This window comes from Topomyia yanbarensis, chromosome 3, assembly GCF_030247195.1.
Source record: "Topomyia yanbarensis strain Yona2022 chromosome 3, ASM3024719v1, whole genome shotgun sequence".
Lineage (NCBI taxonomy): Eukaryota > Metazoa > Arthropoda > Insecta > Diptera > Culicidae > Topomyia > Topomyia yanbarensis.
The window spans coordinates 55,662,831-55,688,378 of NC_080672.1; the positions used below are offsets into that span (position 1 = coordinate 55,662,831).

General features: G+C 41.0%; 2 protein-coding genes across 4 annotated transcripts; one reads left to right on the forward strand and one right to left on the reverse strand.

Annotated features, from left to right (window-relative positions):
• The first annotated feature begins 946 nt into the window (after positions 1–946).
• LOC131688524 (zinc finger protein 728-like) lies at positions 947–3,898 on the forward strand. Its single transcript, XM_058972831.1, has 3 exons — positions 947–978; positions 1,043–1,061; positions 1,441–3,898. The coding sequence occupies exon 3, from the start codon at positions 1,462–1,464 to the stop codon at positions 3,064–3,066; it is 1,605 nt and encodes a 534-aa protein (XP_058828814.1). The 5' UTR covers positions 947–978; positions 1,043–1,061; positions 1,441–1,461; the 3' UTR covers positions 3,067–3,898.
• LOC131688523 (DNA-directed RNA polymerase I subunit RPA1) lies at positions 3,800–25,522 on the reverse strand. 3 transcript variants are annotated; one of them, XM_058972828.1, is made up of 8 exons: positions 25,373–25,521; positions 25,088–25,319; positions 24,699–25,031; positions 24,449–24,632; positions 21,238–24,389; positions 20,975–21,173; positions 4,426–4,972; positions 3,800–4,370 (listed from the first exon to the last, which is right to left on the reverse strand). In XM_058972828.1, exons 2-8 carry the CDS (start codon positions 25,254–25,256, stop codon positions 3,885–3,887), a joined length of 5,070 nt encoding a protein of 1,689 aa, XP_058828811.1. In that variant the 5' UTR covers positions 25,257–25,319; positions 25,373–25,521; the 3' UTR covers positions 3,800–3,884. The 3 variants fall into 3 exon arrangements, with proteins under 3 accessions (XP_058828811.1, XP_058828812.1, XP_058828813.1); XM_058972829.1 differs by having other exon boundaries at positions 25,088–25,302; positions 25,373–25,512; XM_058972830.1 differs by lacking the exons at positions 3,800–4,370; positions 4,426–4,972 and adding an exon at positions 20,690–20,776 and having other exon boundaries at positions 25,373–25,522.
• Positions 25,523–25,548: the final 26 nt, after the last annotated feature.

A 25,548-nucleotide genomic window follows, 5' to 3' on the forward strand; every position in this document is an offset into this window, starting at 1 on the left:
CGTATTACGATTTTTTTTTAAAGTAATGTTATATTATGTATATTGGACCTAAAATTTATCGAATGGAACGGAAAACTATATATATTCTGGTTGCAGTTGAAAATCGAAATAGTGAACTTGCGCCTTTCTATTTTTCTCCTATTTTCAGCGTGCGGAATTAAAGCGCAACTGGTGTAGATAATGCGCAAGTTGATTCTCTAACATGTACACAAGATGCGCTTTAGTTGCCCACTCTGCAAATAGGGAAAAAACGAAAGGGGCGAGTCAATTCTTCGATTTTCAACTGCAACCAGAATAGCTTAATGACCCAATTAACAACCCTAATAAACGTCTTATGATCCAAGAGCCTAACGACCTGTTCAGGGTGTAATCCAAACAATATGTGGTCGGTGTTAAGTCAGACCGGACTAAGTCGCAAAACATCAAAAAATGAGATAATGATAGCACTGGATGAATAACTTCTTCATCTACATTAAACTTTTGCCAGATTTGAAATATGTGACAGTAAGCAGGAGTTATGGCGAAAATTAATTTCCGATTATAATGTAAAGGATGCTGCGATTCAAACTTTAAACTCGTTTTTCTCGAAATCAATAAATTGTTACTTAGTCCGGTCTGACTTAACACCGACCATGTGAAATCGTTGGATTATATGTGTTAAAGTTCGTGTATAATTTTTTTATTGGGGAATACAGATTGTCTTACGCCTGGTTAAAATGGTATTCTAGAAATGTTCCTACACACTTAAAATTCATTACCTACCAGTAGGTAATTTTAATTTGCTGTCCTTATTTCACTGCCGGAAAACAAGGGAGAGGGAATGATTTTTTTTACTCAAAATTAATGGGATGAAGTTTAGTCGGCTTTGGGGAATATCCAAGGGAATATCTCATTATTTTTGGGTAAATTTGGACTCCCTCTCTTTCGTTTTTCGTTGGAGGAAGTAGGATGCACAGATTTAAAATTACCTACTGCTAGGTAATGCAAGTTTTCTGTGTACCTTCCTATTGCCATCTTGTAATCAGACGTTTTGACATTTCAGGAAAACATCGCAATGCAAGGTAAACAATGCAGTTTGTTGTTTTTTTGTGTTGTCCTTAGACGGCTAAGACCGATCACGGTCCATCTCGCCAATTTGTTGTTTCATTCGTTTACGATATTCTGCATCGTTATCGTTTGTAATTGTAATTTATTAATTAATCGCACGGTAACCTGTTGGTTTTACCATTACTCAGGTCAAGGATAGTCTCGATATATTATTTTATGTTATAAATAGCCTACTAAATAACGACGTGAGTGTCGCAGTGTAATTTAAAAATTGCTTATGCGAAAATTTCAGGTGAATAAAAAAGTGCAAATTCAGGTTCTTAACACCTATAGTTGTAAAAATAAATCAGCAAGAATAAAGGCCTGGAACATACTAAAGTTTGGATGTTTTAGGTGTCCAACAGAAGCGTAAACATGGAGCTGCAAAATCCAAAATCTAATGAGGACAATGACGAAGGATGCATTGAATTCAACGCCTCTTTGCAGATAAAGGCTGAAGAAATTGAAATAATAGATGCACCGCTTGAAATGGAATCTGGACCTCCGACTGAAAATGATGTCAGCTGTTTATCATTTCACTGTGACATTTGTGGCAACACTTTCGGTTTGAAATCCACGCTAAAAGAGCACCGCTTGATTCACATGAAAGGGAATTCTCTCAAATGCGAATCTTCTGAGACAAAATTTTCTACGTTCGCATCGCACTGGAATGAACAACCTTCCAACAGTGATCTGTGTGAAAAAGAAAATTCTTCAAATAGCGAACTTGAATCTCAGGAGCTAATTAGCAACGTTGAAAAACCTTATAAATGTAACATATGCGGAAAAGGCTATACTACGTTCGGTCGCCTTAATGCACACCTTAAAACTCACAATGAAAAATCTCACAAATGTGCAATGTGTGAGAAAGTATTTTCCACAATGACCCAACTCAAAGCACATATGAGGATTCACACGGATGAAAAACAATACCAATGTGAATTGTGTGCAAAAAGATTTCGTTTGCCCGCCCAGCTCAAGGTACACACGTATATTCACTCCGATGCTCAACGATTCAGCTGTGATGTGTGTGGGAAAGGATTTTCTATGCCCAGCAAACTTGAAACTCATAAGCTAAACCACACCAACGAAAGGCCCTTTAAATGCGATATTTGTTCGAAAGGCTTTCGCCTGCGTTGTCAGCTCACAATACATGCATTTGTTCACACAGATATTCAAAAATGCAACTCGGTTGGGAAACTTTACAAATGTGATGTGTGTGAGAAAGCATTTCGTAGAATCGGTTATCTCAATGTACATAAGAAAATCCACTCGGATGAAAAACCACACATGTGTGAAGTGTGTGGAAAAGGATTTCGTACGCGCTGTGGGATGCAAACACACATGTATTCTCACTCAGCCACGAAATTGTACGGCTGTGATGTGTGCGGGAAACGATATACTACGCCCAGCAACCTCAAATGGCACAAGAAAAAACATAAAAGCAAGAACGCACGAACTCTCAACAGTGATTTAAGTGGAAAGGACGATTCTTCGTGCAACAAACTTGAATCGCGCAAGCTAAATCGCAATGTAAAACCTCACAAATGTGACATCTGTTCAAAACACTTCCGCCTACACAATCAGCTCAGAGCACACGCATTGGTTCATACAGAGCAGAAAAATTACAGCTGTGAAATATGTGCGAAAGAATTCAAATTTCCCGGTAGCCTGAACCGCCATTTTAGAATTCACACAAAGGAAACGCCGTTCAAATGTGAAATATGTGGTAACGAATTTCGAGAAAACGACATGCTACAAAAGCATATGTTTGTGCACACCGATGCGAAACCATACAGTTGTGAGGTGTGTGGGAAAAGATTCCGTTTTCGCTATATCCTCGCCAATCACATGTTGTCAATTCACTCAAACGAAAAAATAAAAAAATGTGACACGTGTGATCAACGATTTATGTATCAAAAACCCTTCAATAGACACAAATTAAAGTGTGGAGTACAAGATAGAACTGAAGTGATGTAGAATACGTAATACTAATAAATTAACTAATTTGTGTAAATCAGATGTATTCAAAACTTCCTTTTACCAAATACAAAGATTAGATCGCGAAAAATTTATAATTTGGCAAGATAACTGTTCCTGTAGCAAGAAAACCAGCGTTTTTCGTGACAGATAACACTACTGTTGGGGCGACTTACGTGGGGTTCCGTATTCAGAGGATTTTCTTCCGTCTATCTCTTGGGACGGCCCAGGGTGATCATCGGTGAGCACCGAATTCTTCCGCAATCACTACACTACCAAGGTCCCCTTTTTAACTGTTCATCGATTGGGTATGCCGACTTGCAACCCTTTCTTTGCTTCACTGGGGCTTGCCTTATTTTACTTGACTTGCTACTGCTCGAGATTTATCGTTTACATACGGCTCACAAAACGTATAAACTGTACTACACTTCAAGTTTCCCGGGAATCGGTAGGTTTGTTCCAGTATACGGAAGTCACTCCGGAGTAAACAGGAGCAAAAAATCTTTGCTCCTTTTTACTCCGGTTTGCTACCAGAAGAAGAAAGAGAAGAAGAGAGTGCAGGAACGATATTCTCCGGAGTACTTCCAGTTTCTCCTGGTACTGGAACAGACCTGGTGTAATAAATATACCATACATAACTAGACTCACTGTTCTCCATTCACCCACAGGACCAGCTAAGTAGCAGCTCATGTAAACAAAAATATAATCCTGTTAAAAATAAGTGTAGCTTAGAAATGAGACGATGTTTGATGGTCATATTCGAAGCAAAAACAAATTTTTATTTGAAAAACTTTTCAAAACGGCAAACCCGCTTCAAGTTACAATTGCACCTTACTGTACACTCCAAAGGAACCGGTTCCACTTTTACAAAGCTGCCCCAACATCAATCGCGATGAGGGTGAATCCAAATGATCATCGTTACTTTTGAGTGCGGCCGCCCGTAAGAACTGTATCGATGATTCGAACGAAATCTGCTGCAACGGGGATACACTGTTCTCCATTCCCTTTCGGCTCATCGATTTAAACGTACCGTCGGCGGTCATGTAGTCGGCCACCAGCAGCAAGTGACGCGGATTAATTGTGATTCCGTACACTTTGAACACATTTTGGACCTCTTTGACGATAACGCGGGAAGCCGCCTCAATGCCGTACGTTTGCGCGATAGCGTAAATGTCGTTCGAGTAGAGACGATTTAGATCCAGGATTTTGTTGTACTTTGTCATCGCAAAAATGTTAATTCCATCCGTTTTGAGGTACATTTGGTCATTCTGGACGTACGTGATGGCACGACGAATGTTGGGAACCTGCGCATATAATAAAGTTAGTCTCATTACAAATCATTTGAAGTTGTAAATTTACCTCCCAAACAACAGTCCTTTCAGCGATTTCCCGTAGGATTTTGGTGAAGTCGGTATCCTTATACTTCATTCGCATATGGAAAGTCACGATACACCACCTATGGTCTTTCTTATCGTACACATAATCACTGATCAGTTCGCTCTGTCTCGTTACCAGCATCTTTTCCGTTTCCTCCACCAGCTTAGTATCGGACACATTCAGCGCTTCCCCGTCAATCATCTCTTCGCCGTTGTCGTCGAGCTTCTTCTCCACTGCACTATCATTTTCCGGTTTGTCCTCGGCCGTATTTAGCAATTCATCATCGTCATCGCCGTCCTCCTCCCCTACCTCATCGTCAGTATCGTAACCCACATCGTCACTTTTCTTTCCCTTCAATCGTGATTCCGTGGCATCGGCATCCCCTTCGTTTACACCAGCTTCTTCGTCTGAGCTGACTCCACCGTCGTCCTCCAATCGAGACATATCCGGTACCCGACTGTCCGCCAGCTCGTCGTTTTCGTTGGGTGAAACGCTCTTTTTAGCTGATGAATCTTGTTCGATGTCGATTCTAAAGAGAAAAGGTAATGCAGCAGAAACAACATTAATTGTGGCAGCCGAATTTTGAGTAGTTGTTGATATACTAAGTTCTATTTTAGATGAGATTACGTCTTTTCTATAGCGGAGTAGATAGGGTAGACGTGCCCTTATTCATCTCATTAGTCACGATGTCACACTATTTCGCTGATAACTCAGCCCTCATTGGTTGGATTGCTCTTAAATAGGCATCAACATCTTTGCTTCGTTCTTAAGAAGCAGATCAGTAAAAAATCTGGCTTGGAAAATGTAAAATACTCGCGTTACAGCGAAGCGAAAAGTCGAGTACAACGCACCTTTTTTCATCCTACCATTTGAGCTAATGCGTTGAATAGAGATAGCAGACACTGCTCTAACTAATGTGTTCAAATGGGTGGGATGAATAGAGGTGCTAAGATGAATTGGGGCACAGTAACCCTATTTAACAGGTCGAGTTACGAATTCGATCCACAAGTACGCCGATACCCAGTGATCTGTACGAGACTTTGTATTCACGAACCTCATACGTGATTGATACGATACACTACGCCACCCCCATTCCCATCGCGCTCACCAACCGAGCTGAATAGTAGGTATTCTGCCGAACAGTTCCTTTACCCCTTAACGAACGACCTTCGCAAACCAATCCGTTCAACAAATGTAATGCTTCGACCCCAAGCTGGAGCAACCCACAGGCGGCCAAAAGAGAGGTCATCCTTCACCCAATACTCAGTAGGATACATAGGATCATCTGCAGTTCTGAAGAAACAAAACTATTAGAAGAGTTAGACACGTGCTCATTTTACCACTAATTTCCTTATACAGCTGGACCGTGTGGGGCTTACATGTTTTGGATTTTCAATGTTTTTTGGATTCATTCTGATTACGATGTACTCAGATAGTCCCCGGCGGCGAACTCACCCTACTCCGACTGAGAGCTCCATGACGGAGGAATTTCTCCCGATATCGAGACCCGCTTTCTTGAGCTATTAAGCTTTATCGAGATCTACTCGGATACTATCCGGCGGTGAAACTACCCTACTCCGACTGAGAGTTCTCAGACGAAGGAATTTCACTCGACACCGGTGTCTATGTCGTGAGCCAATTAGCTCCCAGCCAATTAGAATCTACCCTACTGTGAATCCCTCGGTGGTAGATTTCTCCTGATACCGATGTTCGTTTCCGTGAGCCATTTAGCTCCCACTTCGACCCGATCTACTGGATCTAGTCCCCGGCGGTGGACCTAGCCTACTGAACGGGCCAGCCAGTAGGTGCTGAGGTCTGTCCAGCGATTCCGGATGGAGCGTAGCTTCCGGTTCACTGGTGCCCCAAGACCCATTGTTAGCTATTCGACGCGTTTTACTCGCTCTAATCCTCGGCCGTGGATCTAGGTCACTCACGAGCTACCCAGTAGGATGCCGAGTTCGGTCTGACGATACCGGCGAAGCCTGACGTCCAGTTCACTGGCGCCCCGATGACCCGAACCCGGTGCTATCTCACGCACTACTTAATTGGTCCCCGACGGTGGACCGTATCTAGGGCCCTATTCTCACAGTCACCTCGCCTAGTGACTAGAGAAAAATTTCCTTCTAGTCACCAAGTGACGTGAGGATAGCGCCCCTATACTAACGGTGCAATTTCTCCCGAGACCAGATTTGTAGTTTAACGGTGGATTTCTAGCCGGTAGTGCTACTTTGTTGGTCCCTTCGCCACTTACTCTGCAGGTCAGAGAGTACACTCGTAACTACTCTGTTGACGTCATCTCAAATATGCTCGTGGTGTCATATCTCTTCGATGATAGTTTCAACTATCACACCAGAACTTCATTGAACTTAGGCCATTCGAAGACGACATTCCCCGGTGTCTCTTGCACGTCCATGTCCGGGCAAAGGGGCGACGAAGCTTCTCCAAACCGATGCAGGTACTTCTGGGACGATCCATGACAGGAAAAAACTGCATCAAATGGAAGTTCACCTCTCCATGCTTCCTATGCACCCCAGAAGACACATTTGTCTCACTCTTGGTGCTACTTAGCCAACGAATCAGCTCGCACCAGTCTCCTTGTAATACGTGCATTTCTCCGCTGGTAGCATTCCACGTCCTCAGCCAGGGTAATGCAGATGGGAATCATCTCAGCATTGTGATTAGGCGAAATGTGCTTGTCTGGTTCCACTTTGAGTTCAGTGCAGCAGCCCAAACCAGTACTCCATACCTCAGTCTTGGGGATGACACACGCCTGGAGACGTTTCGTGCTTCTCCGTTATTCAGCATGATCCTTGCCAGTCCGTTAGACGTCCTCGCAGCCTTCTAACATACATAGTCGGCATGGCTGTTGTAATTTAACCGATCGTTGAACATCACACTCAGTTGCTTCAGCACACGCAGCGATGAGTTGGATTGTCCCCTGACGCTGACCACGACACGCTGAATTCTGTTACGGTTGCTGACCAGCACTATCTCCGTTTTGCGGTGAGCTAGCTGTAACTTGACGTCATCCATCCAGGTTTCAACTCTGCCTATTGTCTCTGCCGTCAACAACTCCATTTACTCGAGGGTCTCGCCGGTTATCGCCAGGAAAACATTATCTGCAAAGCCGACGATCCCAACTGCCCCTGTCCAGTTCCAGTATTAACGCTCCGTCGTACAATACATTCCAGAGCGTTGGGCTCAGTATGGAGATCTGAGATATTCCCGCCGTGATCCTAAACTACCTCTCCCCCTGTTCGTTTCGTAGACCAGTACTCGGTTCTGAAAGTAACTTTTCAGAACTTTGCAAAGATACTCCGGAACCTGCATTCTGTGCAGCGCAATGGCGATCACCACCCAGCTAGCACTGTTGAACGCGTTCTTCACGTCGATCGTTACCACGGTGCAGTAGCGATTACCCCTTCTCTTTCGCTTTGATGCTTTCTCCGCGCTCGCGATGACTGTGCGGATGGCGTCCACCGTCGAGATCACTTTCCGGAATCCGAGCTGCTGGTGCAATAGCCCGTTCTCACTTTTAGCGTGGGTCGTCAGCCTATTGAGCATGGTCCTTTCCAGGAGCTTACTAAGAGTATCCAGAAGGCATATAGGCCGATACGATGCTGGATCTCCTGGTGGTTTCCCTGATTTTGGAAGTAATACGAGCTTCTGGATCTTCCGGGAAGTAGCATTCATCCAGGCATTTCTGTAGAACTGTCTCGAACATGCCCGGAAACGTCAGGATCACGGTCTTCAGTGCCACGTCCACTTCTCTGCACAGCTCCTTGTACCATGTGGACTTACTAAGCACTATCTCGTGTTTAAAAGCGGTTCTAGCCGGCCGGAATGTCACCTTACACTCTCCTCCGACTGCTTCAGATCTTGCCCCCCGAACGCGTCTTCCGGCTTTCAGGCAGGCAGTACGGAGGATGCCGAGCCTTTCGTTCCACCAATACGCCAGACGCCGGCAGTTCCTCGGCTCCATTTCCTTCGGCATTGATACGTCACACACCCTCTCTAATGTTTCCGACAGCTCATCGGCATTCGAAATTGGAGAGAGGCTGTCAGCAAGTAGTGCTTCCACGAAAAAGTCCTGGTAGAACCCCTTGATTTTCCTCTTCCGCTCGCGAGTCCTAACTCTCCGCCTAACAATGTAATTCCACCGACCAATGGTATAGTGGATCGCCTGGTAATCGTCATGTACTGCTCACTAACTCTACTGGATTCCCAGTCATCTTTACGGGATGTGGTAGCGGAACCTTCATTGCACAGCTTTATATTCAGCTTCGCCAGGGTTTTTAACAGGCTGTAACCTCTTGTGTTGGTCAGCTTGCTACCCCACTCCACGGCTCAATCGTTAAAGTGTCCTATAACAACTGGCCTTCATCCGACTAACAAGTCGGTTAGTGCGTCCAGTTTTCACGCCTTCGTGTGTGCTATCCACCACTTCTTAGACAGGGAAACTGCCCATCACTTGGATTACCGCCATCCCTGCACTATCCACCACCTAGTTACCGTTATCGGGAGGAATACGATACGGTTTTGCAATAATTGCAACGTCGCGTTTCTGTTGTTGACTGCCGCAACAGTTGCTGTGCAATGTCGCAATGATTGAGATTATGCTGGCTTATCTCCATCATCATTGGTCTGCCTTCGCCTTTTTGTATTTTGGGTATAAGATGCCTCCCGACATGTGGTCTTTTCCGCCCTAATTTGTGCAGAGCAAGCACTTCGGTTGCTTTGTGCAGTCTCTCGTAACATTTTCTGCACAGATCGGAGCTGTCCGGGCCTCTATAGTTTCTTGCCTGACGGCCGAACCCCAGGACCATGAAACACCTCTCCGTTTGTTTAGTGATTTTGATCTTATCGGTCGACATAAGCTGGTTGACTGTGTGCTACTGTACGCCTATACCTCTTCGGCCGCACAGTGGCTGGAGGCTGGCCAAAACCTCAAAAATTTATTTCTGAAATATTGTTATTTTATATTTTTCCTGAATTTCTCATGTATTGAATGACGTATATTCAAAATTTTATGATCATTTGGATAAGAACACAATTTTTAACATGAGTGTTAACGTAGCAAAGTCCAGACTTTTTAATGATTTTCATTTCCGAAACCACCATTGCTCTGCTCACTTTGGTCCGATTTTAGCACAACTAGTTTCATTGTGTAGAGGAACGAAAGAACTTGATTAGTTGATAAATTAAGTTTGGTAAATTTGCTTGGAACTATGACTTTTTAGTTCAAACAAATACAAATTAAATACGCCAAGGTCTCATACAAACGGGTCATCATTTTTTGGCACACCGAAAAAACAAATTATAGTACCCAATTGCTCGGTTTCGTAGTGACAGGTTAGAAATGTCGAAATAAATTGAAACTGGCAACGCTACATGATCGAAGTATGCTGTTTTTTCATCATAACAAACTCTGACAAGATGAAACCAAAAAGTTTCACCATTTACTGCAGTTCTCGCCATTTTCTTGCAACCGTGCCGAATTATAAAAGGATAGCATTACGTGAACTGGAAAACTTTTTATATATCAAGTAGGTGTTTAGTTGCCAAAATGTACCTAAATGCTTTTAATTCATAAATTCTAAGTCGACAGTGTAGCAAAAATACAGATGCCGGAATTATAACAATCACTAAAGATAAACAAAAAATGATCACATCTCGTTGAGAACTATGGTTCACAAGGCTGGTAAGTCGTCTCATGGAAGTGTGTGGAGATGCAATAGATTTGTTCCCAGGTTTGTCCTAGTATACACTTCTTGATCCTAGTTTCTTCGGAGTAAACAAGAGCGAAACGAATACTCCTTTTCATTCCAGTTTGCTGCCGTTTACCCAAAGAACTCGTACCATGTTCAGCCAACGGACCAACAACATGCTCAATGAAAATATACGCCTCAAGTTACCTTAGTTGTGAATGACCCATTACTCTATGCGTATGAATTTAACAGGAATTCGTGTTGAGCACACAAAAAAATACAAAAAACACCTTGAATTCTGTGTGAAGATAAGCACAGAGCGTAAGGAAAATCCAGAGTGAAAGTTGATTCCTGGAATATCAACGTGTTTCCGATCGATGATTACGCACAGTGAAACTTAAGTATATGCCGAATTTATCTGTTTGTATTATTTCAAAGAGGTAGGTGCGTTGGCTCAATGTTTCATCAACTAACAAGTTTTTTTTGTAGCTTTAAATTCAAAACAGATGTAAACTGCGTTGACACCAGATGGCATGCGAAGGTGTAGAAGAACTGCTTAGGCATGGCTCTTGGTCACTAGCAGCAACATTTTAGACTAACATCAATTAGAAATGAATTGAAGACAAATGGCCAATTGAGGTATTAAGGCTTCGGATCTGATCAGCAAACGGGTGACGTTTCCGTGATTCGCCTGATCCCGGAGATTGTGTGTGTACATACTGTGTTGCTACATACGACTATTGATTCTGTACCTTGCTGGAAGAAGCTCAACCTCGTGTTGAAGTAAAAGGCATTAGGTTTGTTCTAGTACACGGATGTTGTCCCGGGAAGAAAAAATGAACCCCATCGGCATAAAATACGGTATACGGGCAATCTGGAATCATTATCAAAATTTTCGTCGTTTTAATATTATACAAAGCAATGTTCTTGCTAAATATTACAAAAATGGTACACCAGTCTAGCTGACACCCTTGACAGTCCCATCCGATGTACACATAAACTCAGTAATCGTGATGAGAAGCGTTTTAACCCGTACAAACGAATAGTCATACACTCAACAGCAGAACTTGTGCTGCGTTGACGTTTAGTGTGAAGAAACATCCACGACTTTTATAGAGTTCCAGCACAATTACACCAACGAGAAGCCCGAACGAACGATTCCGAGTAGCATCCACAGCTAGTACTGTAACCTTCCTCCAGTGGGCAAATCACAAACAGTACAATGCACAGTGGTCCAGATCGCTAATTTAGGAGGAATTTTTACTTTCTGACAAACCTGTATAATTTAGCCGTATCATGTCTTAGGATGAATTTGTGTACTTTAGAAGATGCTTCTTTTTATTGGAATAGTTATTAGGGTGGTTCTAATTTATCTAAAATACGAAAATAAACTTTTTACTGATGAAAGATAGAGCTCCACAGTCTTCCACAAAGTTGTAAAGTAACTTATTTTGAATAAATTTGTTGAACATATTAAAGCTCTATCTCTTTTAGTTTTTGTTATACAAGAAATTTAAAAAAAAAGATTAGGGTGTTCCTGAAAAAAACGTTTTTTTAGTATAACTTTCGTATCTTTTACTTTTTGTTAACACAACCTTTGAACAGCTTATTGAAAACTTCAAGCCGAGTATTTTTCTCCAAGACACCGAAGGTCTAACTTTTTTCTTTAAAAAGTTATGGACACTTTTCGTTAAAAAAATAGCCTATTTCAAGGCTCAATATCGCTGATGCGGGCACCTAAAATTGAATTCTGTTTCCACCACATGAAAGACCATACTTATTAGTATATTTGAGCAAAAATTGGCGAATACGATATTTTTTTAAAATTTGCAATTTAGATTTAAAGTTTGTAGTTTTGCAGGTTCAACGCATTAAAGCATTTACACACATATCGTTGTATTATGAAAAAAGCCACTTTCAAATATCATTCTCTCATCGCAGCAAACTTTGCATAAGTGAAACGACTGTCAAAAAAGGTTTCTGATTTTATTCGTTTTAAATAAAACTAGTAAATATGGATATTAGTCGAAGAGAGTTGGCGAATTTGCTTATTGCTGGTAAAAAGACAGATGAACTGCTTAAGTTCATTACAAGTAGTAATCCAAATGTAAAATTGAGACTTGTTAATGTTCGAAAGAAATTTTATATTTTGTTAAAACAACCTTTGAACAGCTTTTAGAAAACTTCAATCCACGTTTTTTCATAACTCTGAAAGTCTAACTTTATACTTTCAAAAGTTATGGAAACTTTTCGCTCATAAATAGCCCTTTTTCAAATGTCATTATCTCTGATTGGGGCAAATAAAAGTAAGTTCGGATTGAACCATAGAAAAGAACATACTTTTAAGTATATTTGAGCAAAAATTGGAAAATATTATTTTTTTAAGCATGTAATTTTAAATTTACTAACCAAAGTTTTAAATTTTATCGCATAGCGACATAAAAGAAATTGCCTAAAGCCTTTGTATTTCCTTTTCTGTTTTGCTTACATATCAACAATACAGAATGTGTTCATTAAAAATAATTTGGCTATGACAACAATTTATGATTTATATAAGGAGAATTTATTCAATGCCAATTAATTCAAAAGTAGATGCATTGCATTTTCAGGTATATCCAGCGGTGCTCGTTGAATTCGACGTTTACATTTAAGAGAAATTATAGGATCTGATGAAACAAGAAGTCTCTTGAAAACGTTATCAAGATTGACGAGTCGATCGAATTTGCGTGCGTGGAATTCTCGGAATCTGCGAATACTTTTATTCCTGGTTTCTTGAACTTCTTCACTGCACATACCTACTGGCAGCATATTATGTTGAATAATGCTTGTAATTGTTGTCATAGCCAAATTATTTTTAATGAACACATTCAGTATTGTTGATATGTAAGCAAAACAGAAAAGGAAATACAAAGGCTTTAGGCAATTTCTTTTATGTCGCTATGCGATAAAATTTAAAACTTTGGTTAGTAAATTTAAAATTACATGCTTAAAAAAAATAATATTTTCCAATTTTTGCTCAAATATACTTAAAAGTATGTTCTTTTCTATGGTTCAATCCGAACTTACTTTTATTTGCCCCAATCAGAGATAATGACATTTGAAAAAGGGCTATTTATGAGCGAAAAGTTTCCATAACTTTTGAAAGTATAAAGTTAGACTTTCAGAGTTATGAAAAAACGTGGATTGAAGTTTTCTAAAAGCTGTTCAAAGGTTGTTTTAACAAAATATAAAATTTCTTTCGAACATTAACAAGTCTCAATTTTACATTTGGATTACTACTTGTAATGAACTTAAGCAGTTCATCTGTCTTTTTACCAGCAATAAGCAAATTCGCCAACTCTCTTCGACTAATATCCATATTTACTAGTTTTATTTAAAACGAATAAAATCAGAAACCTTTTTTGACAGTCGTTTCACTTATGCAAAGTTTGCTGCGATGAGAGAATGATATTTGAAAGTGGCTTTTTTCATAATACAACGATATGTGTGTAAATGCTTTAATGCGTTGAACCTGCAAAACTACAAACTTTAAATCTAAATTGCAAATTTTAAAAAAATATCGCATTCGCCAATTTTTGCTCAAATATACTAATAAGTATGGTCTTTCATGTGGTGGAAACAGAATTCAATTTTAGGTGCCCGCATCAGCGATATTGAGCCTTGAAATAGGCTATTTTTTTAACGAAAAGTGTCCATAACTTTTTAAAGAAAAAAGTTAGACCTTCGGTGTCTTGGAGAAAAATACTCGGCTTGAAGTTTTCAATAAGCTGTTCAAAGGTTGTGTTAACAAAAAGTAAAAGATACGAAAGTTATACTAAAAAAACGTTTTTTTCAGGAACACCCTAATCTTTTTTTTTAAATTTCTTGTATAACAAAAACTAAAAGAGATAGAGCTTTAATATGTTCAACAAATTTATTCAAAATAAGTTACTTTACAACTTTGTGGAAGACTGTGGAGCTCTATCTTTCATCAGTAAAAAGTTTATTTTCGTATTTTAGATAAATTAGAACCACCCTAATAACTATTCCAATAAAAAGAAGCATCTTCTAAAGTACACAAATTCATCCTAAGACATGATACGGCTAAATTATACAGGTTTGTCAGAAAGTAAAAATTCCTCCTAAATTAGCGATCTGGACCACTGTGCAATGTGATACCATCGTCGACGAACTAGCACTAGAATAGTGAACTCGCCAGAATCTTGTCGTTTTTCATTGAAATACACTGGGGCGGTGAATTGCACTGGTTTTGCACATTCTAGCAGAAGTGGGAATGAAACACGTCTATTGGCCTGCTCTTCAGCTAGAAAAAGCAACATCAGTGCAATCCACTGCTCCGGGGTTTTTCATTGAAAAATCCCATTAGCATCATTAACCCTCCGGCACTCGCGCGAATGGCTCCCCGAATGAGCAGCCGCTGGTGCTGAAAGAAGATTTCGCTAGTTTTGGAAGGTATTGCACAAAATACAACGGCGCGAGTGCCGGAGGGTTAAGGCTAGTATTGTAGCGAATAATTCGAAAGCAGCAGCACTGCTAACAGAACACAAGAAAAACCATTTAATTGATTAGAATCAGAAAATTTTGTTTATTACGATCATTTCTCACTTTCTAGCAAAACCCCCATTCAACAAAAAGAAAAAATATCAATAAAGCAGCTATATTTTCTAATAGCATTTTCGATTGATGTCTACCGGTGTAGTGGAGTGCACTGATTTTGCACTTTCTAGCGGAACGCCAATAGAACATACCCAATTTTCTAAACTTCTGCTAGAAAGTGAAAAAATTGTGCAAAACCAGTGCACTCCACTACATTAGTGTCAATCAACCCATAAATGATTTCTGGCGCTATAGGTTCTAGGACGAAATTCTGCCGGCATCGGTTGTTGCACTTGAGCCGGTATGCTGGCTGGAACTAGCCGGAATTCTAATTCGAATTCTGGCAGATTTTTTTTTCATTTAGTCGGAATCCGATTCCATTCTAGCCGGATTGATTTGATTGAGGAATTAGTTGCGTAAACTATTATTTGGCATGATTTTCTTATCCCCACACATATTGCTTTCGTTATACATAACTACGCTGAATCCCTCTGAATATTCAGTAATTCAGCGTCTTTAGTTATACATACTGAGATTAATCCTAGTTTCAATGATGTGTAATTTAAGCAGGTCTGATTGACAGTTAAAACTGAAGCGGAGGAGTTATTTTGCTAAATAAACCGTTTTGAATATACCCAGGTAACCAATAAGCATGCTGAATGCATCTTAACGGCTGCTTGATAAGCGCTTAAGTCATATTAAATGCTATTTAAAAGTCGTTTTTGGTAAAATATACGGCCAAGTTACTGCTGTGCCATCAAAATGCTTTTTTACTACTGTTGTGCATTCAGAATGCTGCTTACTGGCAGTTGGGTAATTTTCATTATTTACTAACACTTTATACTGTTATTACAATCAATGAGTATCTTTTTGGAAGTTCTAGTAATGATTGGTAAGATGCACAATCCTTTTCGATATCTTTCAAATTGGATTTTGTAGTCCTTGTTTCGGTACTAGGCAGAATGTTTTCGCCCGTTATTACCTGGGGATACTACCCACATTGATTAACCCTCCGGAAGTCGCGCATATGGCCCACTGAACGAACAGCAGCTGATGCCCTAAGACGATTTCGTTAGTTGTACAGAGCAGCGTGCACTCAGTGTACTAGCGCGACTGCCGGAAGATTAAATAATTATGCGTAGCTTTTAATCAAGACTTGCTGACAGTGCTCGCGAGCAATACCAATGCATCGTTGTCGTCAGCCCTATATGACCGCGACGTATAGCAAGCCTTCTATTAGACCGACCGGAGTTTGGTCTATAATTGATTTGAAAATTTTATACCCTCACCAAGCCGGTTGAACACCCGACCTAATGGTGAAATGTTTTCGCATTCTTAGGGCAAAATTGATACAGTATAGGCCTCCAAATTATCCGTGCGAAGGCCATGATATCCAGACCCGTGGGGGCAGCAATGTTTTGGATACAATTTCCTCTCAAAAACAAATTGAATATCCTTCTTCTGTCGATGATTGTATATGGAAGCGGATCCGTCCTTTGCTGCATTGTCTAATTATTTTTCACAAAAAGTACCTAAGCAAAGCGAAGTTAGACATTTCCGCAACGCAGTCCAGGCCTTATTACTTGGAGCAAATGTAAGTTATTAGTTATTGTCACATTTTCGCTCGGATTCGGTTTATTTAGGATAAAATACACCGTTTTGGCAAAAAACCGTATTAAAATTGTACTTCTATCACTAAAGTCTCTAAACTAGACAATTACCGACCGTACAACTGGTATCCAAAATATTAATTCCTGGTCCGACGATTTAGACGAAATCAAAAACGCAATCGAAATTAAATGTCATTAATTTTCAAACATAACAACAAAGCAAAAGCTGTGTTGCTAGTTTGGCACTATTTCATCAAAGTATGCTGTCAATTTGACAGTGTACCTTTATCGATGTACCTGGGTTATAAAATGTGTCCATGAAAAATCATCAGAGCATTCCGTATTAACATATTTGTATTTGGTTCAAATATGTTTGAGGTGGTCAGATCACAAATACTTTTTTCACTAATGTATTCTGTACAAATTTCGGAATCATTTCAGAACGGTCACATAGAATACATTCTATGGGAAATAACCTCTACTTTTCGAATATCATGGTCTCGTTCTGCGCCTAGGTGCGTAAAAAGGTTTAAGGAGATTTTGAAACTTTGTTGCTGATATGGAGGTGCATGGTGTTTTGTGTAAAATAGTTAAACAATCTACAGTAAACCAACATGTTATACAATGGGTTTAAATTAGTGTTCTTCATTTTTTATGATATTGTTGTCACTGGTGAACAGTAACGGAAAATCTATCATGAAAACGGGATCATAGTTATAAGAAAGGTTCAATGACACTGTATGGAAAAATACATTTAATATTTTTCGACTTTTGGCATCAAAAATGAGCTCAGCACCTCAAAATTAGCTTAAATTGTGATTTTCAGCCAAATTAGGTAACATTTGAGGTTTTGTCCGACTTTTGTTTGAAGACCCGCCACTGTGGGCCGCGGCAGAAGGTCCACTTCTTTACGTCCTTTTGTTTCTGTTTTTCCTCCTCTTTTCTACGGTTCGCCATCTCCATTGGCCGGCTGTTTCGTTGTCTTCTTCGACCTTCTTGGGCTTGTTCGGTTCCTCCTCCTCTCCTTGTGTTTCTCTTACTAGAGATGGTCGGTTTCAATTTTTTCGAACCCGACCCGAACCCGAGAGCATGAAAATTTAACAACCCGAACCCGACTCGAGCCCGAAATTATAAAATTTGAAAAGCCCGAACCCGACCCGAGCCCGAAAATTTTAAAACTTAAAAACCCGAACCCAACCCGTACCCGAAAATGAAAATTTTGTAAATCCCGAACCCGACCCGAACCCGAAAATTTAAAATTTGAGAAGCCCGATCCGAATCCAACTTGCTAATATGGAAAATCAACCAAAGATCTCGAAGATTTTTAATTCCAGGCACCCGAGCTGGACCCTAGGCTCATCTAAGAATAGTAGAATCATTCGAATCTGAAGTAGCACCATACATATTGAGTTATATCTGCATATGACAAAACAAATCACTGCCGAGTAGAATCCGGTTTTATATTTACTATTATTGAACGTCGAATTTGTAATGTTCTGAGAAACTTATAAATTGTCGATATCTTGACCGGAAATAAAGTTAAATCGGCGGCTAACTCATGGAGAAACAGAAGGCTTAATGGTCACAGTTTCCAACAACCTTGCCCGTCGTAATTAACCGAAATTTCTATCAGAAACCATTCCTGCAAGGCAGTTTCATATAATTTGTTACATGTATTAAATTAAGCTATGGCAATTGGCAATTCGTATCCGACAGTTTACATGACGACACCCACGTTACTGGTTGGAACGATCAAACCTGTATCGAAGGGTATCAATCAAGATTTTCTGAAGTGTTCTTGATGTCCCATCATCATCGTTGGGACGATCTATGATTGGGTATCTAAGTTATTTTATTACACGGTAAGCGCGCCAATAGAGATGCTTCGACATCTTTAATGGAGCTCTCGGAACGACTTCAAACTTTTAAAAATTCGTTAATGGCTTCAACAGAACACACAAAATTTTTGCAATCAATTCCTTAAGTTTGTGGAAATTCATGTATTTTCATGAAGGAATCCGGATCATGCAACATCTCAGCTCGGGAAAAATCTGACTGAAAGTGCTTGTTTCATATATGTACCACTGATTTGATAACGGTGCTATTATACCATCACCATATGAGTGTCATGAACAACGAAACCTGGCGGAAATGAAGCTAGGTTTAGGTCTGATGGAACAAAAACAATCTATAGAGAATAAATTTGTCCTAAACTACCTGTTTAAAAAAAAAAAATAATGTGCCCTTTTTAAATTTGAGCCGCCATAATGACACCAAAGTACCACCAAATTTGTGAGTTCAAATCCTTGTTTTCCGTTACAGTTTATTTTAATTGCAAGCAATCTTTATCATAAACCAATTTGATTATTAAACTTCCGTTAAAGAAGGTACAACCTATTTGTTTCATTTGACCAACTTAACAGTGCTCACTTAAAGTTTGTTTGGGGTATAAATGTACCCCAAAAAACCGTTTGCGTTAGTCTTTTGTCATGTGTACATAATTTAAAAAATTTTTTTTTCTTTTTTTAAAGCAAAATATCGATACATAGTAAGCGAGAAACTTGTGTAAAATTGTATTAGTACAATGCACCGGCTCTACCTGTTCCTTCGACGCCTTCCTGTTTCATCTCCGTTACTGCATATTGCTGTATTTTTGACGTTTGTATTGGCGTTTGGTTTTCAAAAAAGCATTGGAATAAATATACTTTTTGACCGGTTTTTGGAAAAAAAATGTTCAAAAGGTAATTTAATAAGCTTTACAACGACGTATAAATGGTCAAAATCGATTTGAAACTACCGGAGTTATAACAATATGAAGAAAAAAAAATATTGACGTATTTTAAAGGCTTGTTGTATAAAAAATGAAATATTACATAATTAAATAGTAAAAATACGAATATTTTTAAACAGGTTACTTTTCGAATGATTTTAGAATAAAACTATCTAATTTACTTATAAATTTAATAAAAATTAGACATATTAGAGCGATTTTAGTTCTGGGGTACGAATGTACCCCATAAATCCGTTTACGTAGAGAAAAAGTCGCCGCGGCCTAAGTATCGGTTTTAAAGTACCTGTCGAAATTTATATTCCATTATAGAAAGTTGAACCGATATTTTCCGATAAATTCCTCTTGACTTGGTTTATTACTAATTATCATGAAAAATAAATCGCAAAGAGATTTTAGATGTGAAACACGTGTTGTTGAATGCTCTCTCATGAATGTTCCTTTAATAAATTAAATAATTCAGGCAGCTTGCGAATCTGAAGAAACGAAATTTTATGCAAGAATGAAAAAATACAATATTTGAGCACCAGAAAATACGACGAATTCTAGCAATTCAGAGGTGCTAACATTTTGTACGGTTATATGTGTCATCCATTCGTATCATGAAGTATAATTCACTACTACAAAAATGTTTTGTGTATAGACGCAAACAGTGTCGTGAAATGGCTGGGTTTTGTTCAAAACCCGACACTGACCCGACCCCAATAATTTGAAATTTAAAAAACCCGAACCCGACCCGAGCCCGAAAGTTCAAAATTTCAAAAACCCGGACCCGACCCGAACCCGAGAATTTCAAATTTGAAAACCCGGAACCCAAACCGAACCCGAGAAACTTAAATTTACAGAACCCGAACCCGACCCGAAACCCGTCGGGTTCGAGTCGGGTCCGGGTTTCGGGCCCAAAAACCCGAACCCCGGGAATTCCAGTGTCTTTTCGACGTTTGCAGCTCTCGCCACTAACACCAGCTATTCTATTTTTTGCCTCAGCTTCGTCACTTTAGAGCAGCTCAGACTGCTAGGCTTCTTTGGTAATGTTTGGTTGGGCGTGCCCACTGAAACCCTAGGTTTTCCATTGTTTTGTCGCCATTCGTGCTCACAATGGCTTCCTTCGGTTGCTTTCACTGCTGCTGCTGTTGTGGTTGCATTTGCTGTTGCTTTTGGTTGTTTTGCTGATCGGGGACTTCGCTGTCCCACCTTTGGCGATCGGGTTCACCACACTTGCTCCGTTAGAATTTTTGTTTATTGTTGTCTTTTTCCGTACTTTTAGGATCCTAACTTCAAGCTAACGTAATAAGTAGTCGCCTCTATATGATCCCATGGTAACCTTTGCAACCATTGAGGTAGCATGCGAGGGTTGACGAGGGCCTCTATGGGGTACCGTGCTCCGAGCCGTATCGGCGCTAGTCTGCCTCTTGTTGTAGTATGGTCATGACAGCTCGCAACCATATTTTCTTCCACTCAAATCAATAAGATCACTCAATGGATTGCTTCGTTTAGTTGCTTACTCTCGATCTTTAGAGAAATTCGACCAAATTCCATCCTTTCCAACTGACTTGCAGTTGTTCAGCCTTTCGTACTTCGTCTAGCGCCGGTGGTCTACAGCTTGTTTATCAAAGTCCATGTCGCTAGCCCTAAACAAGAAACACTACTTGTGAACACACTAAACGACTCCCAACTTACGATGTCTCATAAGGGAAGAAGTTCAGTTTGCTGATGAGACATCGATCGAAATTCGTTTTAAATTACATTAAAATTACGTAAGTCCAGGAGTTTGATCAATCAATTTCACTATTTATACTATGATTTTAACGGAAAAAAGTAATACTTACAGCACGTTCATGCTCTTAGCCGATCGGAAGATATATTGAAACATCTTTTTGAAAAATTGTCTCGACATGCAGTGCAGAATTTCCTTCGGACTAACCCGATAATCGTGCGAGTAGGCGTCCTGGGATAGAAAGTTGAACCGCACCACGTGTTGCATTCCACGAGAAGGTTTCAACACCAGACGGGATTTAACTTTGATATCTGCGGAAAAAGCAATTTCAGTTAGACTTTATTTTAGGTAGACTCGCAAACAGAAAGTAGTTACCTTCCAGCACGTCCGCCACCGTTACCCGATTCAGCGTCTGCCGCATCCTCTCGGCGATAGCTTCCAGCTTCCGGGCACTTCGATGCGGCCGGAACGGGATCTCCATCGAAGGGGTCTTGATGCGTTGTGATGCAAGCATAAGAATCTCGCGAAGACGAGGAATACCAAGTGTGACGTTCATTTCACCTCGACCGGCAAAATGAAACGTGTTCAGTGTCATCTGCGTCGAAGGTTCACCGATGGATTGTGCCGCCAGGATACCGACCGGTTCACCGGGGGCAGCGAGAGCGTTACTGTTTTTTATTTTAACCAGTTCGCTCATGTCGTGAATGGGTTTCTGGGATGTGGCGTACGCTTTGACTAGATCTTCCAGGTGTTCGGTAAGGGCCCCGAAACAACTGTCCGGTCGGAAGACAGAGTATGTTGGATCTGGACAGGGAGCATAGCTGCGGTGGTATTTTGATTTCTCTTCCGGATCGGTTTTTGTCCATTTTTTGATGATTTTTTCGGTGAGTCGAAGACGACCAGTTTTGGGCTTCAGTTGGTCAGGGTTGGACGTTTTAGCATATACCGCTTCCTTGACATCCGAAGAAAATTTGCTGAATGCGGACACTCGTCGTTTCTGAAGCTTGGGTCCATTCCTTTTGCACCAAGTTTTCATCCTTTTGACGTGAGCTTTGATCCGGTCGTTCAACTCGTCATCATTTGCCAACATTTCCACCAGTTCCGGTTGGACGATGACATCCCGATTGAGGTCCAAGAAATTAAGTTGCTTGGAATTTTCAATAAACTGAGCCTTGGAAATGTCCATCCCGTCCTCACCGTACATGAACTGCACCACACTGTTGTCACTGTCCCGAACGGTCATGTCGTAATTCACATTGAGTCCCTCCAAATGTTTCACCAGGCAGCGCTGAAGATAACCGGAGCGACTGGTTTTGACAGCCGTATCGATGAGACCTTCACGTCCGGCCATACAGTGGAAGAAAAAATCCTGTGGCTGAATTCCCGTCATGAACCGTCCATCGATGAAGCCGCCTGATTTGGGAGAAGTTTCAAAACTAGCAAAACTTGGCAATGACTTCCCGGAGATCATCAATGGAGGTCGCTTTCCTTCCAGTTCGATCTGTCCAAGCAAGCAGGAAATCTGCATGGTGTTGACCGTGGAACCTTTCGCTCCCGACTGAACCATCAATTGTAGGTTATTATCGGGGAATTTGGTGATCAATCCTCCGGGCACACAAGCCTCATTGATCTGGTTGGTGTAGGTGTCCAGTGCAGATTTGTACTTGCGATCGAGAATCGCACGAAACTTGGGATTTCTGGCGTATGCTTCGGTCATTTTGGCATTTAGTTCTTCTTCGGATACATCCGGTGGAAGATCTAGAGCGGAAGCAGCGGTAGCGTGCCCAACAGTTCGACAGTTTTTAATGATTTTGGCTCTCTTCTTGTCCGCCTGTTTCTGAACTAGAATATCTTGAACGCCTAGGGTGAAACCTTCCCACTGAAGATAGTATGTGAATAATCGGGACAGCGAGGAGAGAAGCAAGGTAGAGCAGTTCCCTCCATACAGTTCATACATGCAGTGAATTAAACCGTATGGCGTTGCACCGAAGTGGTTCTTATCCAGGATTCCAACCAGTAGTTCCCCGTTACGGATAAAAACCTCCGTCTCAGACATCTCGTTCCCAACGATAGGACTTCCACCGGCAAGCCATTCCCGTGCTGGTTGTGTCTGCCAATGTTTGCAACCGAGTTTGGCCGTTCCTATCATATTGATATGGGGCATATTTTTCGGTATGATGTTCTTAACGATAGTGGAAATAATCTGCTTTCCAGACCAGAGAATCGCTGGCTTCAGGATTGTTGGCGGAAGTAAATCAATATCGCCCCGGTGACTACTCAATGCCTGGAACACCAACTGTTGGTAATCGTATCGGTTGAAAAACTTTCCTCTAATGAACAATTTCACGGCAGAAACAATATGATCCTGGATCAACCCTCCAAGTGGAGTACCATCCTTTGGAACCAGATATTGGTGCGGTACGGCTACAATGTTGTATGCCTCGCTGCGCGATAATTCATCCTGTGGAAAATGGGCGTTCATTTCATCACCATCGAAATCAGCGTTGTAGGATTTACAGTTCGAATAATGCAGTCGAAAGATCTTCTCGCCACTCAAGATTTTAGCTTTATGTGCCATGATACTCGGACGATGCAGTGTTGGTTGCCGGTTCAGCAACAAAACATCTCCATTCAGCAAGTGACGATGGACTATCTTAACACCCTGCTGGTTTGAGCTGTGCGGTGTCAGCAAAGTCTTCGCCATCGACTGTCTCTGAGTGACGTTGATCGAGGAGATTTTACTAATTTGACCGTTTGAATCTTCGATCATGTTTGCCCCCGGATATACATCCGGCCCATTCAGTACCATCTTCCGCAGTTCGGTTACGTTCCACGATGTCACCGGCACCGGATAGGTTAGCTTCTGCGCAAAAGTTACCGGGATTCCAAGCTCATCAACACCAATATTCGGATCTGGTGTAATGACCGTTCGTGCTGCATAATTTACTCGTTTACCCATCATATGCATCCGCACGAGACCTTCCTTCTTTTCGATAATTTGCTTCAAACCACAACCACGAGCTTTTCCCTTTTCCTGTGCCATGTTGATATCCAAAGATTGGTCTACAAATCCTTGGAGTTCAATCCAAGCATGGTACAACTTATCGAACGCACTATCGCCTTTAGCCGCATCGTAAACCTTCTTCATCTCAACTTCGATCGCGGTTTTGCCTACCTCATCACTATCTTCCTGTTTGGTTAGAACCAGAATCGCCCTAAGCGCAGAGTTTGCCATCAGAATATTCCTTAGGATCGAGGTCTGCGGGTGTTCCAGGATTTCCATACCTTCGACCCGTCTTACCGGTCTTACCAAGGGCGGCTGCACCGGAATCACATCCATAAAGAACAAATCGACCGGATGTTTCATCGAGTGGGAACCATTAGCGAGAATCGGAAACAGAAGCTTCAGTAGCGGGCCGTCGTTTTGGTACAGCTGGTAGAAGTACTTCTGGCACTCTTCAGCGAAGATGATTCGATTGGTGGCACGCAGTTTTGCGTCACTGATGTCGCGGATGCCCTGTTTTTCGCTGAAAAAGACATGAATGTTAGAACGATGATTGTCCATTTTTTCGGTTATATTCCGTACTAGAATGCTTTCATTTCGACCCTGTTCATACTGAACACCAGTCGCTTGTTCGACACACGAACTTTCCGAACAGCTTGCTTGCAGTGAATACAAATTTGTTTTACTGATTCCTTCAAGGTCGAGTTAACGATGGCATTTCGAATGGCTTCCGAGTTTTTTGTATTTCCCAACTTACTGTAAGGTTCTAAAAAATAAAAAAAGGCGTCAATAAATTAATGACACTTAGCATCACCCTACTACTGATACGTACGATTCATCAGCAACTCCATGTAGTAGCCTACCCCTTCCGGGAGCCCTCTGGATGGATCCGCAGCAACTTTTTGCTTGAACATCTCTATCTCCTCTGCCTCGACAATGTAGCCAGCATCCGCGAGCTGCAGTTGCAGTTCCAGTAAACTTTTCATTGAATCGTGTAACTGCAACCGGAAGCAGCTAGTGCAGCAAAGTCTCAGCAAATTGTAAACCGTTTTAACGAAGAATGGATTGAACACCGGTAGACAGATTTCAATATGTCCGAAATGTCCCTCGCACTGAGCAATATCCTTGACACAGGTGGCACATACTTCACCCCTTCCGGTGGGACCTTAAATCAAATGAGTTGTAAAAAATCCGTCATATCACAGTACGGCACAAACTCACCCATCGCCGCATCGTACAGCCCACCGGGGATTGCATGACCTAATTCATCGAACGACCTCGGCGTAACGATTTTCGTCACACTAATTCGTTTAATGTCCTCCGAACTGAAGACGGAAAACTGCAGGTTGGTTGGATCCAAGTTGACATCCAAGTTCTGGTCGATAGTCATCTTATCGGTTTGGTTTCACGCGTATGCCGGTGCGGTAAAGGTTAAGCTGCAGCAATAAACGGACTGAATCGAAAACTTGAAAATGCGGACACAAATTGTTCACTTATTATACTAACAAATTGAAGAAAAAATCGGGCTTCACAATTCAAAAACGTCTAACCTAATTTTTACTGTAATTTAAACGAAAACTTGAACCAGAAAGCTGAACAAAATTTAATAACACCAGTAAATCAGCACATGTTCCAATCACAACTGCTGTCAAAAAAAAGTTCATCGCCAGAATGAATACATC

Bases quoted from the DNA above. Each gene is read 5' to 3' on its own strand.
- LOC131688524 (XM_058972831.1), top strand. From the start codon at position 1,462: ATGGAGCTGCAAAATCCAAAATCTAATGAGGACAATGACGAAGGATGC.
- LOC131688523 (XM_058972828.1), bottom strand. From the start codon at position 25,256: ATGACTATCGACCAGAACTTGGATGTCAACTTGGATCCAACCAACCTG. The intron at 25,032-25,087 runs GTGAGTTTGTGC...ATTTGATTTAAG, and splicing joins GCTGTACGATGCGGCGATGG to GTCCCACCGGAAGGGGTGAA. The intron at 4,371-4,425 runs GTAAATTTACAA...TTATATGCGCAG, and splicing joins AAAGGACTGTTGTTTGGGAG to GTTCCCAACATTCGTCGTGC.